Here is a 14737-nt window from a genome sequence, read left to right as displayed (position 1 = left end):
ACCGATAATGGTGCTTCATGCCACTCCTTGGCACTGGCCAAGAACAACTAAGCGCAAACCAGTTAAAAATTTCCCCCCATTCTTTGGGAGTTAATGAAGATTACAGTCTATAATAACTTTGTCTGGGATGAGGTCACCTGTTTGGCAGATATCGTAGGGACCGGGGAGTCATGGAGTGAGAGCCAGTCACTCCATGATGCAACACCTGTAGGTTGTAATTGTTGGACCTCCAGAGCTCTCAAAGCCCTGGATTGAGGCTGCCCAGCGTGTTTTGGGGTCATAAAATGTAACTGGTGTTGGCTTTCTGTGTTCTCTACCTTTGATACGTCCACATTCTGGATCACGGCGGTGTCATTCCCATCCTGGCACGCCGCTTCCTAAGGGAAAGGGAAAAGAACAGAAAAAAGGCATTAGTAAGCATTCTGCAAATCTTTGCTTATTTTTAAAGACTGTACGAGCTTCAAACGCTTACCTGAATCCCAACCGCTCTGGGGGAACTCTGTCTCCGGAACTTTTCATCCATCTGCAAGAGGGAAAAGGCACCCCAGGTTAGCGTGGAAACATCTAGAGGCGCCACATACCGCGCTTACTCACTGCATTTGTTCTTCATAACCGGCATCCACGCTGAAAACGTTGCGGCACCTAAAAGACACAGAAAAAGAACTCAGTTCAATACAAATACGAAAGGGGTGCATCGCGCTCTCTCTCACCTTCAGCGCTACTCATCTCAGCAGCACGCCGCCATCCCTGTCATCATCTAAGGAAGGAAAGGAACGAAGTTAGAGAACTGTTCAAAAGACTCATTATACTTACCTGTCAGACTCTTGCCAGTGAAGTAACTAGGCAGCAACAATCCCGCATCAATCAACACGCCCCTGTGCTGAAAGCAGGACGGAGAGCACACTATCCAAGAAAACAAGGTGAGCTGTGGATCAACGGGAAGGGTTGGACCCCAGGGAAGAAGTGGTTCAAAGACACAGAGACAATAGGGAGTAAAACTCTACCAATCCTGTGTTTCAGGCCCAGTCTCCAGTCGAGCAGCCTCCAGGGAAGGGTTCAAGGTCGTAACAGGTCAGAACAGGCTGAGTGACGTCTCTGTGGATACCAAGTGAGCGTTACACTGAGTGAACTGCTACAGGTATAAGTCTAAGTGTAACAAATAACACAAAAAAGGGCTGTAAGAGTCGTCGCTGGGAAGACTACAACCAATTATTAACTGGTGTGCACGAATGAATTACTAAAATGCTATCTGCATGTCAATCAATTGCAACCACGATCCATGGATGGGCACCAGCATCCAGGCATCTGGTACAGGACGATCCACCACATATGGGCCTGGACAGTAAGGAAGCAGTCATATGAGAAGAGTGCCATGTTTCATGCACAAGGAGCCCAGAGAAGATGCATCAGAGAATGTAGTTGACCAAGTAGTTAAACTGATGAGGAAGCAATGTCTACTGGATGCACAGAGTACACTGATGTTTTGCAGAAGCTGGGAAGGGTCAAATAAGTCTTAATCAGACAAAGACTATATTGCTATTTTTGGATTGTTTAATTATATTCGGTGGGATAGAAGATGGGGAGATATGGTGGAGTCAGCATGAAGATCACAAATGTAAAGATGAAAGCAGCAGCTTGAGAGTGGGTTGTAGCACATCATATCATCACACAGGTCCACCATTGTGAAGAGCATGCAGACCAGCTGACTGAGAAGCACTGGCAGTGTGTAGCATTCCACTAGCCCTGCTCTAGTGGCTGCTGATTGATATACAATATGTGGGAACGGGGAAAATCAATAAAAGTACATGACATTAGTCAGTTTACAGTAAAAGCCCTTAAAGGAGCCGCCAACCCCTCTCTCCCAGTAAAGGTTTGCAGGAGTAGAGAATTATAATTGGTTATTTATAACACCCTTAATACCGAGAGGTTTCTAGGCGCGGACCCGGGTATCGAACATGTGTTGCTCAGCGTCATCTTGCTTCCAAGGCGAGCGTGTTGCCCCTGAGCTATCCTCCCAAGAACTGGCAAACCTTTTTCTGCACAGCTGAGGCAGTGTTGTACGAGGGGTTAACAGCTGAAGCAGTCTGAACAGGACTGGTAGGGTTGGAAAGGCAACATTTCCAGCCCATGAGGCAATTAGCTAGGAGTTATTGGGTCCAATAACTTTACAACACTCTTCTGCTAATGCCCAACAAACCCATGTCAACCCTTCTGGTAGCAATAACATCCAACAAAGGAGGAGGACCCCCTACTGAACATATTTAACAAAGTGTATGCCATACATAATGTAACAGAAATGATGGGAGCCTTGGCATTGTACTCTTAGACATCAGCTCTAGGACTTTGCCGTCAGCCACATGCCGGAGGGTCCTTATTAGCAAGACACAGTGCTAGTTTATTTTCTGTGGAACACAACATATACCCAAAGAACCATATTTAGCTAAATCGTACCTTTGCTATGAACAGGCACTGTTCCTAAGGTAGAGTGCCTAAAATGGTACATATTGTCTAGTTTGATCCCTGTTTCTGCAGCATTGTTTAACAGAAAGGGTACTTGCTGGCCTGGTTAACATTGGCATTAAACTATTTTCTTCTGTTCTGCAGACCAAGGACTCTCTGTTTTGACTCACCTGCAGAAGCTGCAATATGTCAACCTGTGTGCATGTGTGAAGCTCACAGACAGCTGCCTGCAATCTCTCAAAGGTAAGGTAATGCACTATTAGCCAGATGGTTACTATCCCTCTATTTGCAACCTCGATTTTTGCATGCATGGGACTCCCAGATGACTGCCTAGGATTTATCTAAAGAAATCCTCCCTCTGAACATGTAGCATTCATTTGACCGAACCAAACCCATAACCACAATATCCAGAAGTCTGTACTGATTACTGCAGCAAGTGGTCCCCTCCACGTCATGGTCGTTGCGCCTTAAATTAACCAACCTATGGGTCTCTTTACTTCCTGCCCTCATTACGATCTATGCCTTATAGCAGTATATAGTCTAATCTTTTTTGATATTTTATTGAAGGGCATCCGCTCAGACTCACTATTGTCTGTGTTCTGTAGGAGGGCTGTTAACCTTTCTATCTTGTATATGTCCCTTGCTTTAATGACCCATTCTTGTTCACGTTTAACCACCCCATCCACAAGAGGGAGTTTCGACCATGCATTTATGTCCCTGTACAGCTTATTCAAGATCTGTGGGTAATTTGCTTCATATAGTCCCTCTAGTGTTGTAGTTGGGCAGATCCCAGATATTTCAGTGTCTTCCGTTCCACAATCAGTGCCAGCCCTCTCCAATCCTCTGAGTTCTCCTCCTCTTCTCTACTGAGGGGAAAGAGGATAAATTGCTGCATATTTTGAAACCTGAGAGAACCCCATATTGTTTTATATCTTTGAGCTCCTGTATGGATGCCCCAGGGTCCACCAGATGTAACAAAATGTCATCTGCAAACTCAATTCCAACGAAAGTAATGCCCTTAATCCTCTAATCCTTTTTGACGGAAGCTTCCAACCGTTCCACTGTTAATAAAACAGGGGCGATAGTGGGGCATCCTTGTCAACTCATCTCCTAGCAACTCCCCTGCAAGCCCTGCTAAGCTGATCTGGATGCATCAGCCCACAGGCAGGAGCCTGCACCGCCCGTTTCAGATGCCAGCACACTTTTCGTGCTAACAGGATTCAAACCAGCACATCAAGCGCCGAATAGTGAAGCCGGCACTGCAATGATAAGGCCTGAACGAAAAAGCCCTATTCTGCGCCTGTTCAGCGCATGGAGGCGCAGCGTTGTATCCACTCTCTACTACACTGTGCAAGACCCAGCTCAATCTGCATGCACATCCTAAACCTCGGAAGGTGTCTAGCCCTTGTAGGACAAGCAGAGACCAATCCTGTCTGTCCACTATCAACACAACCAATAGGCCCAACCTCGACTAATCAGGCGTTAAGCGGCCGCATCGTGTGCCTCACGAGCACTCCATCCCCATAGAATCCCTCTATGCAATGCCCACATGGAACACCTAACTGTCTACCCAAACCTGTTTTACATACTTGGCCAGCAGGCTACCCCGATCCAAACCAATGCTGTACACTTCGTGACCAAACCACATTGCATGATTTTGATTGTGCCTCATGCTGTTCATAGGCCACATTGTGCCCTTTTGATTGTGCCTCATGCTGTTCATAGGCCACACTGCGCCTTTTTGATTGTACCTCATGCTGTTCTTAGGCCACATTGCGCCATATTGATTGTGCCTCATGCTGTTCTTAGGCCACATTGCGCCTTTTTGATTGTGCCTCATGCTGTTCATAGGCCACATTGTGCCCTTTTGATTGTGCCTCATGATGTTCATAGGCCACATTGCGCCATATTGATTGTGCCTCATGTTGCTTGTAGTCCACACTGCGCCTTTTTTGTTCGTACCTCAGGCTGCTTTTAGCCCACACTGAGCCATTCTGATCTTGCCTACCTCTGGCCTGGGTCACCCTAATCAATTTCATTGTGCTCACCTCTGCCCCCAGCCCTCCTAGCATACAATCATGCCAATGGCTTCCTGCATGCTCCCCGCTGCCACCACCACGCTGCTCAACCTCCTTGCAACACTCGCTGCTCTCCAACCCTACACCACACTCCGCTCCCTCACACATGCTCCGCAAAGCCCCTTCACCAAACCCTCTCAACCCACTGCCTTAGAGATGAGTGTGTTTGAGGTATCTAACAGACGCACCCCCTGCACCTTGCATCACAACTATGTGTAGACAAGAAAGACTTGGAGCTCGCACACTGACTGCAGAATTCAGCACACAACCCCCTTCCATAGCACACAGAAACCATAGATTGAGCTCCCGCCCTATTTCCAAACACATCCCTCACCCTGAAAATCCACACACCTGCAAACAACCACCCACCAACCAAACCCCACAATGTCGCCACACATAACATATCAAACACACCCACCACCCACACCTCCACTAATAAACTACACACACCTCACATCAAATGTGCCCTCCTCAATGTACGCTCCCTCCCAGCTCATACATCTGATATTCACAACCTCATAACCAACAACAACATTGACCTATTAGCCATCACAGAAACATGGTTACATGAAGCATCAGGCCCCGCTGTTGCACTTGCGCTACCACCAGGCTTCACCATACTCAGACAAGACAGACCTGAACGAGCAGGTGGTGGAGTAGCCATCTACAAAGAGAACCTCCAGCTCTGACTTGTCAGTCATTTCTTGACTAGCAACTCTGACCTATTATCGACTAAACTCACACTGTCCCCCAACAGCACTATCAATATTCACTTACTATACCGTCCCCCAGACCTCACCCTAGACTCTCAGGAAAACATCATCCACATTCTCAGTAATAATATCAAAAGCTCCACTAAGACCCTCTTGCTAGGAGACCTCAATCTAGGATTCGGAGGCCACCAGGGGGCGCGCAGGTGATGGCTGCCTGAGCGTCGCTCTCCCGCCGTCCGAGGCCGATTAACGGGGATTGAGCCCCCCCTCAGACCCCCCCGGCGGCAACGCAGAGCAGGATCGGCAACCGGACCCCCCCCTGCGCCCCCGGCGCGAAAGAGCGGACTCCGGGGTCCACGAGGGGCCAGAGAACGGACTTTGCGGCCCGGGACGAGGGCGCGCAGAGCGAGCCCGCGGACTCCCTCGGCGGAAACATCGCAGGCGACAGGGCCCGGAAGGCGAGGCCCTCCCGGGGAACCATCGGCCTGTCCCGCGGGAGGTTGCGAGAACCAGAGACGTAAGTCCCGAGCGGGACAAGGATACCAGTGCCTACGCCCCCGGGCGGGCTCAGGCGCGGAGGGAGCAGCCGCAGACGACCTCCCCATAGCAGCGGAATTCGGGCGAGCGCTCCGCCGTCCCCCGCGGTGCGGAGCGTGGAAGGCGGTCCCCGCTGCTCGGTGGGAGCTCGGGGCGAGCGTGGTGAGGTCTCGAGGTAGTCCCCTTCCCCAGCGAGACCCCCCCTGGCCCTCCCGAGGCCTGTAACTGAGGGAGAGACGAACGACGTTGTCGGGGCACGAGGCCCGACCCCCCCCCCTCCGGACCCAGAGGTATAGCACAACTACGCCGACGGAACCATCTGTCACTCGGCCCCGGTAGGTGGAGGCCCCTGCGCTAACTTGCAGGGCGTGTGCCCGCTAACAGCCCCCCAGGAGCAGCCAGAACCAGGAAACGGACCCAGGCGCGAGGCCCCCACTTATCTCTCGTGGGGCGTGTGCCCGCCTGCAGGCTCTCATCAACCTCCCGGGCTCCCATTGACGGGGCCCGAAGAAACACAAGGCCCAACCCCCCCCCCTCCGGACCCAGAGGTACAGCACAGCTACACCGACGGAACCATCTGTCACTCGGCCCCGGTAGGTGGAGGCCCCTGCGCTAACTTGCAGGGCGTGTGCCGGCCAACAGCCCCCCAGGAGCGGCCAGAACCAGGAAACGGAACCAGGCGCGAGGCCCCCACTTATCTCTCGTAGGGCGTGTGCCCGCCTGCAGGCTCTCATCAACCTCCCGGGCCCCCATTGACGGGGCCCGAAGAAAAAACTCCCGTGGCCCTGAGCAAGTGGCTAACAACGAAAAAGGAGCGGGGAAGGCCCGCATGAACTGGCAGGAGGCCTTGCAAACTTTTCGATACGAAGGGGTTGGGAAAAATAGCGAGAACCCCACAATCCACGGGGCCATGGCCCACCCGGAATCCCCAACGCTCTCCACCACAGCCATGGAGAAGGGGTTTGCATCCATACTTCAAGAGATTCGGGATATGCGATCAGACATCGCGCAAAAGCTGGAAAAAATGGACAACAGGGTGGATAAGATGGAAGACAGGCTCCTGCGGGTGGAGGCCGATCAGTCGTCCTCAGCCATCCAGGAAGTGCAAATGGAAATGCGGTTGGCTGCTTTGGAAAAGAGGGACGAGGAAAGGACCAGACAAATGGATGATTACGAAAACAGGGAAAGGAGGAATAACCTTAGATTTTTCGGGGTCCCGGAGGTGGAGGGGGAAACGGAGAGGGACTTAATTCGGGTGGTCCGTGATATAATCACCCTTCTCTTTGCCAAAGAAATGACAACGGAATTGACATTCGACCGCGTGCACAGGGCTGGCGGCAGGGCGGGAAGCCCCCGATCGATCCTTGCACGATTCCATTACTATACGGATAAGGCAAAAGTCCTGGAGGAGGCAAGGAAAGCAGGGAAGATCTCCTACAACGGCGCAGAGATCTCGATATTCCAAGACCTTTCAGCCTACACCCTGGCGAAGCGGAGAATGTGCCGCCCCTTAACGCAATTGCTGAAAGACAAAGGAGTACGCTACAGGTGGGGGTACCCATTCTCCCTGGTTTTTGAATACATGGGCCAGAAAACGTCGTTAACCTCGGAAGAGGCCATAAGAGGGGCCATTCAGGACTATGTGACTGGGCCCACCACCGGGAGAGGCCCGACAGGCCCGGCGGGTCTGGGGGAGGGGTCCCAAGACCACCCGGGGCCCAGGAGGAGGAAAACCGGATCGAGAAAATACAGGAAGTTAAATACCCCCCCGGCTGCGAGGGAGGGAGAACGCAACGACACAGATGACTGAGAACAGGGGCGACTGGCCCTCTGGAGAGTCGAGGCGAAGATGGTCCGGTTGATCACACACTCCCCCAGGACAGCAAGTAAGGTGGGATCGAAGAAGGGGGGGGGAAAAAAAAAAAAAAAAAAAAAAAAAAAAAGGGGGGGGGGGGCGGGGGCTCACGACAAAGAGCTTAGCTCAGCGTGCCCGGCCGGGCAGAGCAGACTGGTGGTCCGGCCTAAAGCCAGGAATGGCGGGACTAATTGGCTGGACGCCGGGAAGGGGGGAGGGGGGAAAGAAGTTATTAGGGGGTTGTTGTTGGGGGATGGGGTTAGGGGATAAGTTGAGGGAAGGTCCGAATAATGCCCGACCAGTGCGATTACGGGAACAGACAACGATCAGTGATGTTAAGCCGATGCCCAACAGCTTTGATGACTTAGACTATGGCTGACGGCCGACCGGCCCTGGGAGTGGGCTCTCTGAACGTACGGGGCTTGAACACACCCACCAAGAGGTCCCTGGTCTGTCGCGAATTCAGGAGGGCGCAGCTGGACCTGCTGTTCTTACAAGAGACACATTGGGCGAAAGGGAAGGAACCCAAAATGAGAGGGGGAGGCATAGGGGAAGTCTTTTACGCATCCCATAAGGGGAAGAAAAGAGGGGTGGCTATCCTGGTCGCCAGGGGTCTCCGCTTCACAAATGAGGCTACCATGCAGGACCCCGAGGGCCGCTTCCTACTGGTGAGGGGTACCCTACAGGGAGCCCCCCTGACACTGGCCGTGGTGTATGGTCCGAACGATGGCCAGGCCCAGTTTTGGGAAGAGGTCAAGGAGAAGCTTAAATTGTTCGTGAGGGGCACACTAGTGGTGGGAGGAGACTTTAACATGGTGTTGGTCCCGTCCATGGACAGGAAGAGGGTGGGTCCCCAGAACCCCAGACCATCGGAGGAACCCACGGCGCGATCCTTTCGGAGAGTAAATGAGGAGCTGGGCCTTGTAGACTCGATCCCGATCCCTAGAACAGGTGTCCCCTCTTACACGTATTACTCGGCCATCCACGCCTCGTTCTCGAGGATAGACTATATATTGGTGGATGAAACCCTTCGCTCATATGTTACGGGCTATAGGGTCGATCCTGTTCCCTGGTCCGATCATGACATGGTAAGAGTGACAATATCGGGGGGTTGGTGTGAGGAGCGTAGGGGCCGTTGGAGATGCAACGATGCCCTACTGAAGGACGAGGCTCTTGCCCAGGAGATTGCAGATGCCATTACAGAATTTTTTGAGTTAAATGACAATGGGGAAGTGGCCACGCACACGCTCTGGGACGCCTTCAAGGCGACTCTTCGTGGTATCCTCATCCAAAAAGGTGCCAGGGTAAAAAGAGAAAGAGAGGCCCAGGAAAGGTCCCTGCGGGATAAAATTGCCCAACTCCAACTAAGGGGGTCCCTAGATCGGTCCCCTGACCGCGATCGAGTGGCCACCCTGGAGGATTGTAGACTCCAGTTGAGGGACTTACTTATCCACAAAACGGAGAGAAGTCTTCAGATGGTAAAGCAGAAGTATTATGAGAAGGGGGACAAAGCTGACAGGATCCTGGCATGGAAACTGAGGGAGGTCCAGAGGAGCAGGATGGTGAAGGAAGTGAGGGACGCCCAGGGAACCTTGGGCTGCGAATCCTCCCATATCGGAGGAGCCTTCTGCCAATATTATAAGACCCTGTACTCATCCGAATACAACGAGGGTAACTCCCCGATAGAGAATTTTTTGAGCTCCATCCGGCTCCCGGCTCTATCCAGGGAAGCATCCGAAGGGCTGGAAGGGCCAGTGACCGAAGATGAAGTGGATAAGGCCATAGGTGGGATGAAAGCGGGCACCTCCCCCGGGGAAGACGGGTTCTCTGTCTTTTTTTACAAAAAATTCCGGTCCTCCTTAATCCCGTACTTGGTGAGGGTTTTCAACTCGGTGCTAGAGGGGGGAGCCCTACCAGACTCCATGATGGGGGCTATCATTGCGGTATTACCTAAGGAGGGGAGGGACCCCAAGGAATGCGCCTCCTACCGCCTTATATCACTGCTCAACACTGATGTTAAGATACTGGCCAAGGTGGTGGGGAAGCGGATAGAGGGGGTGCTGCCGAAACTAATCCATGGGGACCAGGTGGGCTTCATCAGGGGGAGACAGGGTTCGGATAACATACGCAAGACCATAGACCTGCTTCACTTTGCACAACAGTCGGACCTTAACGCAAGTGTCCTCTCTCTGGATTCAGAGAAGGCGTTCGACAGAGTCGAGTGGCGGTACATGGACCTCCTCCTGAGGAGGATGGGTTTTGGGGCCCACATTATGAGCTGGGTAACGGCCCTTTACCGAGCTCCCATGGCAAGAGTCCAAGTAAATGGGGAGTTGACCGACACCTTCCCCCTCTCTCGAGGGACAAGACAGGGGTGCCCTCTCTCCCCTCTGATATACGTCCTCACGATAGAAGCCCTGGCCATAGCCATCAGAGCCCACCCAGGAATTAGGGGGATCAGCAGGGGGGAGGTGGAATTTAAACTTTCCTTGTTTGCAGATGATATTTTGGTCTACCTGGTGGACCCCTGCTCCTCACTCCCCCCCCTGCTGGACCTGATAACGGAATTTGGTCGCTTTTCGGGCCTGAAGATTAACGCCTCGAAATCGGTCCTGCTCCCCATGAGACCCCGAGACCCGGGGCTAGACCCCCTGAATAGACTCCATGGGATTGCAGTGGGGAAGGCTGAAATTCGATACCTGGGGGTTCTCCTTACAAGGGATTTAACTAGACTGGCCACCGCGAACTATGACCCCATAATAGAAGGGATCACATCAGATTTAAGGAGGTGGGGAAGGATGATCCTCTCCTGGTATGGCAGGATGACGGCGGTTAAAATGAATGTACTGCCACGGCTCCTGTACCTCTTCACGGCACTCCCAACTGGCGTCCCGCAGCAGACTTTCAGGGTGTTACAGAACTCCACCAGGGACTTTATTTGGCAGGGGAAAACCCCGAGGACCCGGAGGACTACGCTGACGCTGCCCAGGGAGGAGGGAGGGTTCGGTCTGCCGGACTTCGGCCTGTACTTTCGGGCGGCCCAGCTGAGAGTGCTCCTGGAGCACATGAAGGAGGGAATGGGGACATACTGGTCGTATCTGGAGGACATGGACACCCATCCCCTGAAGGTGCGAGACCTCCTGTGGGCCCCGCGGAGAGCGATCCCGGGACACCTGAGGGCTCACCCGACCTTGGGAGTCCTGTGGGACATCTGGAAGGAGGGCCCTCAGACGGCGCATCTCACTACATGGCCATCCCCGATGTCTTCCCTCTGGGGCCACCCCCTTAACCTGGGTAGCAAAGGGTTCAGATTCTCACAAACCTGGTCGGATAAAGGTCTGGAATGGGCGGGCCAGCTGTTCAGGGAAGGCAAATTCTTGCCCTATGAAGAACTGAGAGACACACTCGGCCAGGGATCCCTATCCGTCTTTGAGTACCTCCGTTTGAAAGGTATATTGTGTGATCAGTCGTGGGGCACCAGTCTGAGTAGGCACCTAACCCCCTTCGAAAAGCTGATAGACACAGCGACCTCAAGGAAGGGGGCGGTTTCTAGCATATACAAAATCCTCAATACGTATGACCTCCAAGGAAGGAGATCCTTCCGCAAATTCTGGGAGGAGCTGGCAGGAGAGGAGATCTCAGAGGACTCCTGGTCGAGAATTTTCAAAATCGCCTTCCATGGGAACCTTTTCACGGCCGATATGGAACACAATTTCAAAGTTCTACAAGGGTGGCATAGGGACCCAGTGAAACTGTCGAAGATGTTCTCGGGGGTGTCCCCACTGTGTCCGAGGGGTTGTGGGCAGACGGGCTCCAGGAGCCATATGTGGTGGCACTGTCCAAAGGCTCAGGTGTACTGGGGGAAGGTGAGGGGCTGGATGGCGGAGGTAATAGAGGAACTCCCACCTCTCAACCCTCTGACGATGCTGTTGGGCCTCCCCCCAGAGGAAACGGAAGTTCACAGGTATCCGAGGATGTGGGAGACGATGTTGCGGGCGGGCAGGGTAGCCCTCGCACAAAAATGGAAAAGCCCGGAACCACCCTCCAAGGAAGAGTGGATGAAAAAGGTTAAAAACATGTTTATAATGGACAAACTGACTGCCATGGTGAACAACGATACTAGCACGTTCCTTACAAATTGGTATGGAATACAACAAACCTGGGGATGGGAGCTCCACTAATCCTTCCGACGAGAGATCTTGGCCCCAAAGGGGCACCCAGGAGGAGGTGGGCACTTCAGCAGTCGGGGAAGCCCAGTACCCGGGGCGAAATGGCTTCAGTCTGGACGGTATTAAGGGCATCAGCTACATCACACGCGGAGGGAGTTCCCACCGGGAGTCTCCCGACACAACAGACTGGGCTTGGCATTGGACAGGGGGCTGGGTACATGTTGGGGTGGTGGGGGTGCGGGGTGGGGGGGACAAGGGGAGACTGTTTTTTTTTCTCTGTAAACCTGAATAATAAAAAATTGAAGTTTAAAAAAAAAAATCTAGGATTCAATGATGCTAAAGACAAACCAGCAGTCACCCTCACAAAGGAACTTAATGACCTAGGCTTCACCCAGAAAGTAGAAAATCCCACTCACTCCAAAGGCCGCATTCTGGATTGGATCGCGGACCATAATTGCCTCTCTACTATCACCTCTAACACCTCACTGCCCTGGACCGACCACAACTGTATCGAATTCTCCGTTCCTATCACCAAAAGCCACAAAACTCTGACCCCTGCAATCGCAGCACAAGTCAGAAGCTCTAAAAAGCTTAAAGAGGACAACCTGCGCCCTTACCTCAACATCCCCAAACTAGCACCCCCATTCGCTAACAACCCAAATATTCTAGCAGACATCTACAAAGATGTCATCACCAAATCTATTAACGAAATAGCACCACTCGAATGGAAAAAAGAAAAGAAATCATTACACACCAACTCTTGGTTCACTGAAGAACTGCACTCCTTGCGCTCCTGCAAAAGAGCAGCATTAAAAAACTGGCAACCCAACCCCTGCAGCAGTACCAAAAACGAATTCTTAATCTCCCACCAATACAAAACGGCCGTCACCACTGCCAAAGCCAACACCTTCAACACACGAATCTCCAATGCCAAATCGCACTCTAAGGGAATCCTTGCCATTTTTAATGAGCTCATCCCCTCCCCCCCCCCCCCCCAATACACCAGATGAAATAATCAAAGATGAAGCTTGGTGTGCTAGTATCCAAGCTGCCATGTTACCCAAAATTGACCTACTCCAAAAAAAAAATCATCAAGGACCACTGCAAAGCCTTACCACAACAGACAGGGACCAACCCGACACCCTCCTCATCCAAATCCACCATACCCGATTTCTCCTTCAGGGACGTCACTGAAATAGAAGTTATCAACTTTCTAAAAAAGCTGAAACCCTCCCCTTGTAAAGGCGAAATATGCCCACCCAAGCTCGCCAAAGACTGCGCAGACTGCTTTGCGCCGCTTTTCACGGCCTTCATCAACGCGTTTTTTAAATCGGGCATTATCCCGGCTAGCCTCAAAGAGGCCTGGGTCCGCCCCCTTCTAAAAAAAACCTACTCTCGACCCCCTACAACCCAACAACTACAGACCAATAACCACAGTGCCATTCCTTCTGAAATTACTGGACAAAGCAGCCCATTGCCAAATCCAACACTGTCTGGAAACCCACTCTATCCTAGGGACCAGGCAATCAGGCTTCTAGAAAGGACACGCCACCAAAACAGCCCTGGTGGATCTGAAGATTCAGATCACCCAAATCATGGATAAAGGCAAGCCAGCCCTACTGCTCCTCTTAGATCTTTCAGCCACATTCGATCTGGTCGATCACAAGACCCTCACTTCACACACTCAGCCAACTTCTCTAAAGAATCGGCTCTCTGGGTCACCTCCTTCCTTGAGGGTAGAGCCATAAAAGTCTTCTCGGACACAGCTAACGCCACACCCACCACAATCCACTGCGGAGTCCCTCAAGGCTCCTGCACTGCACCCACACTCTACAACTTGGTCACTAAGCCTCTCTTTGACAAGCTTGACTCGCATGGTATCACGTATACGAATTACACGGACGACACACAAGTACTTCTACCTCTCTCAGGATCATACCACGAAGACGCTAAGGCACTCCACACGATTTACTCCCATCATCCAGGCCTGGATGGCGATTAATGGCCTCTGCCTTAATGGAGACAAGACTGAAATCATGATACTAGGTCAACAGAGCACCCTAGACAAACTGGATAAACTGTATGCCAACTTCTCCATTGATAACTCCATTATCCCCATGTCCACAGCTGTCAAGACACTGGGAGTATACTTAGACTCCTCACTATCCATGACCAAACAAGTCAGCGCAATCACGTCCTCATCTGCGCATACCACCAAACTAATAAACGCCATCAAACCATACCTCTCATAACCTGATTGCCTCTCAATAGCCAGAGCAACTATTGAGCCAAACTGGACTAATGCAATGCCCTCCTAGCAGGCACATCAGCAAAAAACCTAAACAGACTACAAGTCACACAGAACAACGCTCTCCGGGCCGCTCTTAGCATCTCAAGAAGAGAGCATATCTCCCAGGCCAGACACTCAGCCCATTTGCTCCCGGTTAAAGAGCAGATCACACTCAAAATCCTCATCCTCACACACAAATGCCTCTCTCTCTCCGCCCCTTCCTACCTATCAGAGACCATCTACATACCCTCCTCCTCCACAAGTCTCACAAAGACGCAATACACCAACCTACTCCATGTTCCACACATCAATAGAGCCAAAGCCGGTGGCCTAAGCTTCCCCTACATTGCTACCAAGTCCTGGAACGCGCTACCTGCAAACATTAGAGCGGAAAACTCAATCCAGATTTTTCGAAGGAAACTGAAGATATCCTTCCTTGCACAATAATATGCAACATTCGCTAACCTATGTAAATATACTTCACTGTAAATTTGTGCAAATGTCATACTTGCACCTGTAAATCTTTGTATTACTCGTGTATATGCAACTAAGATATGTCTGTAACAAGCGCCACGATGCCTCCGGGCTGACGTGCGCTCTACAAATCTGAATAAATAAATACCTCTTTCTAGCAT

The 14737-nt window shown here is 51.8% G+C and overlaps 1 protein-coding gene across 7 annotated transcripts in view; it reads left to right on the top strand.

The window, feature by feature from the left end:
• LOC138567600 (uncharacterized) overlaps positions 1-14737 on the top strand; it is a 1191853-nt gene that overhangs the window by 846826 nt on the left and 330290 nt on the right. For all 7 annotated transcript variants that reach the window (XM_069645994.1, XM_069645989.1, XM_069645987.1 and 4 more), the window contains one exon: positions 2605-2703. In XM_069645994.1, coding sequence (XP_069502095.1) covers positions 2605-2703 — 99 coding nt within the window. The remainder of the gene's footprint in view (positions 1-2604; positions 2704-14737) is intronic.

This window comes from Ambystoma mexicanum, chromosome 2p (genome assembly GCF_040938575.1).
Source record: "Ambystoma mexicanum isolate Mex_15411 chromosome 2p, UKY_AmexF1_1, whole genome shotgun sequence".
Classification (NCBI taxonomy): Eukaryota; Metazoa; Chordata; class Amphibia; order Caudata; family Ambystomatidae; genus Ambystoma; species Ambystoma mexicanum.
Note: the sequence above shows the minus strand (reverse complement) of the source record. Positions and strands in the feature narration are given on the sequence as shown.